The sequence below is a fragment of the Cebus imitator genome, unplaced genomic scaffold (assembly GCF_001604975.1).
Source record: "Cebus imitator isolate Cc_AM_T3 unplaced genomic scaffold, Cebus_imitator-1.0 Scaffold85, whole genome shotgun sequence".
NCBI lineage: Eukaryota > Metazoa > Chordata > Mammalia > Primates > Cebidae > Cebus > Cebus imitator.
Window position 1 is genome coordinate 5769352 of NW_016107400.1, and position 3328 is coordinate 5772679.

A 3328-nucleotide genomic window follows, 5' to 3' on the forward strand; every position below is an offset into this window, starting at 1 on the left:
CTCTGTCACCCAGGTTGGAGTGCAGTGGTGCAATCATAGCTCACCGCAGCCCCGACCTCTTGGGCTCAAACAATCCTCCCACTGCAGCCTCCTGAGTAGCTGGGACTATAGGCACACGCCCCACACCCAGCTAAGGTTTTTTGGTTTTGTAGAGATGGGGTCTCGCTGTGTTACTCAGGCTGGTCTCAAACTCCTGAGCTCAAGTGGTGCTGCCACTTTGGTCTCTCAAAAGTGCTGACATTACAGAAATGAGCCACGGCACCTAAACCATCAATGACTCCTGAGGATGGGCTAGCCCAGGAGAGCAGGAAGAGGAAGCTACAGGATTCATTCCACTTAGAGGAGGCCCTGAATGAACTAACCCCCTCTACACACTCCCCATACTAAGCCCAAATCAGCCAGTCCCCATCTGCATCCACGCCCCTGGCTCTCCAGGCTCACATGCTCCCTCCCCCTGCAGCATGAGTGAGCTCAAGGCTGACTCAGAAGTGACACCCAGGTGACTTCTTAAGCACCTCAGCCGCCCCAAATCCTCATCTGAACAAACCCAGCCCCATTAATTGAGATCAGTGGGCCCTGGGTGTGATCAGCCCTTGGCACTGCCCTATCATCCTCTGCAGGACGTGTTCTAAATGGGTCAGCAGAGTCCTTCTCAGGATTATGGGAAACTGGTCCACGAGGAAGGTCTGAATTGGGCAGACTTTGTCAGAACAGAGGTGGGGAGAAGGGAAAAAGAGCAGGGGAGGAAGATTATCAAAGGAAACTAACTTGCCAGAGTCATCAGTGAGTTGGTGCAAAGCTCAAAATCAAGATCAAGTCTAAGACTCTTTCTCCACCCTCCAGGTCGTTCTCTTCTTTCTTTCTCTCTCCCTCCCTCCTTCTCTCTCTCTCTGGTTCTCCTTTCTTCTTTCCATCCATTATTTGTTCCATAATCATTTACTCGGCATCTGTACACTGTCATGCACTGTACTAGGTTCTGGGATATAGAACTGAACAACCCAAACACACTCTTTCCCTAGTGGAGCTTATATTGTAGTGGAGGAATAAAGTCTTAATAAATAGAGTAACACTAATGTAATTAACCATAGAGGCACAGTGGCTCATGCCTGAAATCTCAGCACTTTCAGAAACCAAGGCATGAAGATTGCTTGAGTCCAGGTATTCAAGACCAACTTGGGCAACAGAGCAAGATCCCATCTCTAAAAACATTTTTTTTAATTAGCTGGGTGTGATGGCACACACTCAATAGTCCCAGCTACTCGGGAGGCTGAGGTGGGAGGATCGCTTGAGCCCAGGAGTTCCAGGGTACAGTGATCCATGATTGCTTCACTGCACTCCAGCCTGGGCAACAGAGTGAGACCCTGTCTCTAAAATAAACGATAATAATAATAGAGGCCATTTAATTATCTATATGTATATGTGAGTGTGTTTATTATATATAATAACTCATCGAACCTTCCCAACAACCCCATTTCACAAAGGAGGAAGCTGAAACACAGAGAGGCTAAGACACTTGTCCAAGGTCACATAGCCAGTACAAGGTTGGGGAACCTAACCCAGGTAGTTTGGCTTTGGAGTTTCTATTCTCAATCACCATGCTCTGCTACCTATGCCTAGAGCAAGAGGGAGCAAGGAGAGAGGAGAGACGACAGATCACCTGAAGTCAGGAGTTTGAGACCATCTTGTCCAACAAGGTGAAACCTCTCTCCACTAAAATATAAAAATTAGCTGGGCATGGTGGCACACACCTGTAGGTAGTCCCAGCTACTTGGGAGGCTAGAACCATCTGATTTGTGAAAATTAAAAGATGGTATATTATGTTTCATGCAGGCAACTCTTTTATAATTCTTTTGTGTTCTTGGGGGTCATTGAGGTAACAGTTATACCCTCTTTTCCCCCAGCACAGATTTGAGGACAATCAGTGGGCAGAGGCAGAGTGAGCTGGGTGGAGAAGGAGCCTGCCCATTAGGTAGACTCCTGGTTGGCAGTTATTTACTTGTCCTCACTGTGGCTGGTTTATGGGAGGCACCTGATAGTCACTACTCCAGAAATGCTGGTCAGGACAAACTCATCAACACACCCAAGAGCAAGCATACAGTGGTGGCAGAGGTGAAGCCACAGGAAGTCACACACGGGTCACCCATGAGCCTTTTCCCATTTGCCAGGGCCAGGGGTCACTTTGGATGGGGCAAGTCGTGAAAGGCATGGTGTCCTCTGCCAAGGAGATGGGAAAGGTGGGCACAAGGCTGACACGTGTTGATGGAAAACAGCCTGGAGGAGCACCAGGGTTCTGCCAGAGCCACCTCCCCTCTCCCTGACTTTTCCTCCCCACCTTGGCAGGTACAGTGCTGTGCGCCACCTTCTAGCTGACTTGGAACAGGAGACCAGAGAGGCCCTGAAGTCCCTGTATGGCTTTCCAGAGTCCCGGAAGCGCCGAGAAGCAGAGTCCTGGAGCTCTGACTTGGAGGGAGCACAGCCCAGATTCTCCCACCGGATCCCACTGCTGCTCTTCGATCAGGACGAGAAGGGCAAGGTCAGGGACTTCTTCACAGGGAGGAAGCGGAAAGTCAGCGGGAGCATCATTCACAAGGCTTCAAATGTCATGCACATCGAGTCCAAGCAGGTGGTGGGATTCCAACTGGTAAGATTTCACCTTCTCACTGCTTAGTGGCATGGGATGGGCTGGGTCCAGGGACTTTTCTCCTTGGCCACTATCCCCTATAGTCCCACCGGAAGAAATATACCCAGGTAGGGTCAGGCTCAGTGGCTCATGCCTGTTATCCCAGCACTTTGGGAAGCCAAGGCAGGTAGATCACATGGGGTCAGGAGTTTGAGACCAACCTGGCCAACATGGTGAAACCCCATCTCTACTAAAATACAAAACTTAGCTGGGCATGGTGGCACATGCCTGTGGTCCCAGCTACTTGGGAGGCTGAGGCAGGAGAACTGCTTGAACCTGGGCGGTGGAGGTTGCAGTGAGCCCAGATGGTACCACTGCACTCCAGCCTGGGTGACAGGATGAGACTCCATTAAAAGAAACAAACAAACCAACAAATAAAAAATGGGGGGTTGAGGGACAAGGGGAGGGAGAGCATTAGGACAAATACCTAATGCATGTGGGGTTTAAAACTTAGGTGACAGCTTGGTAGGTGCAGCAAACCACCATGGCACACGTATACCTATGTAACAAACCTACATGTTCTGCATATGTATCCCAGAACGTAAAGTAAAATTATTTGGAAAGGGGAGGAGAGGGGAGGGGAAAGGAGGGGAGGGGAGGAAGGAAGGAAGGAAGGAAGGGAGGGAGGGAGGAAGGAAGGAAGGAAGG

General features: G+C 50.0%; 1 protein-coding gene across 1 annotated transcript in view; it reads left to right on the top strand.

Moving 5' to 3' along the window:
- The window catches only part of SCNN1G (sodium channel epithelial 1 subunit gamma), a 32553-nt gene that overhangs the window by 4578 nt on the left and 24647 nt on the right, over positions 1-3328 (top strand). Inside the window, exon 3 of the mRNA XM_017534387.1 lies at positions 2341-2641. Coding sequence (XP_017389876.1) covers positions 2341-2641 — 301 coding nt within the window. The remainder of the gene's footprint in view (positions 1-2340; positions 2642-3328) is intronic.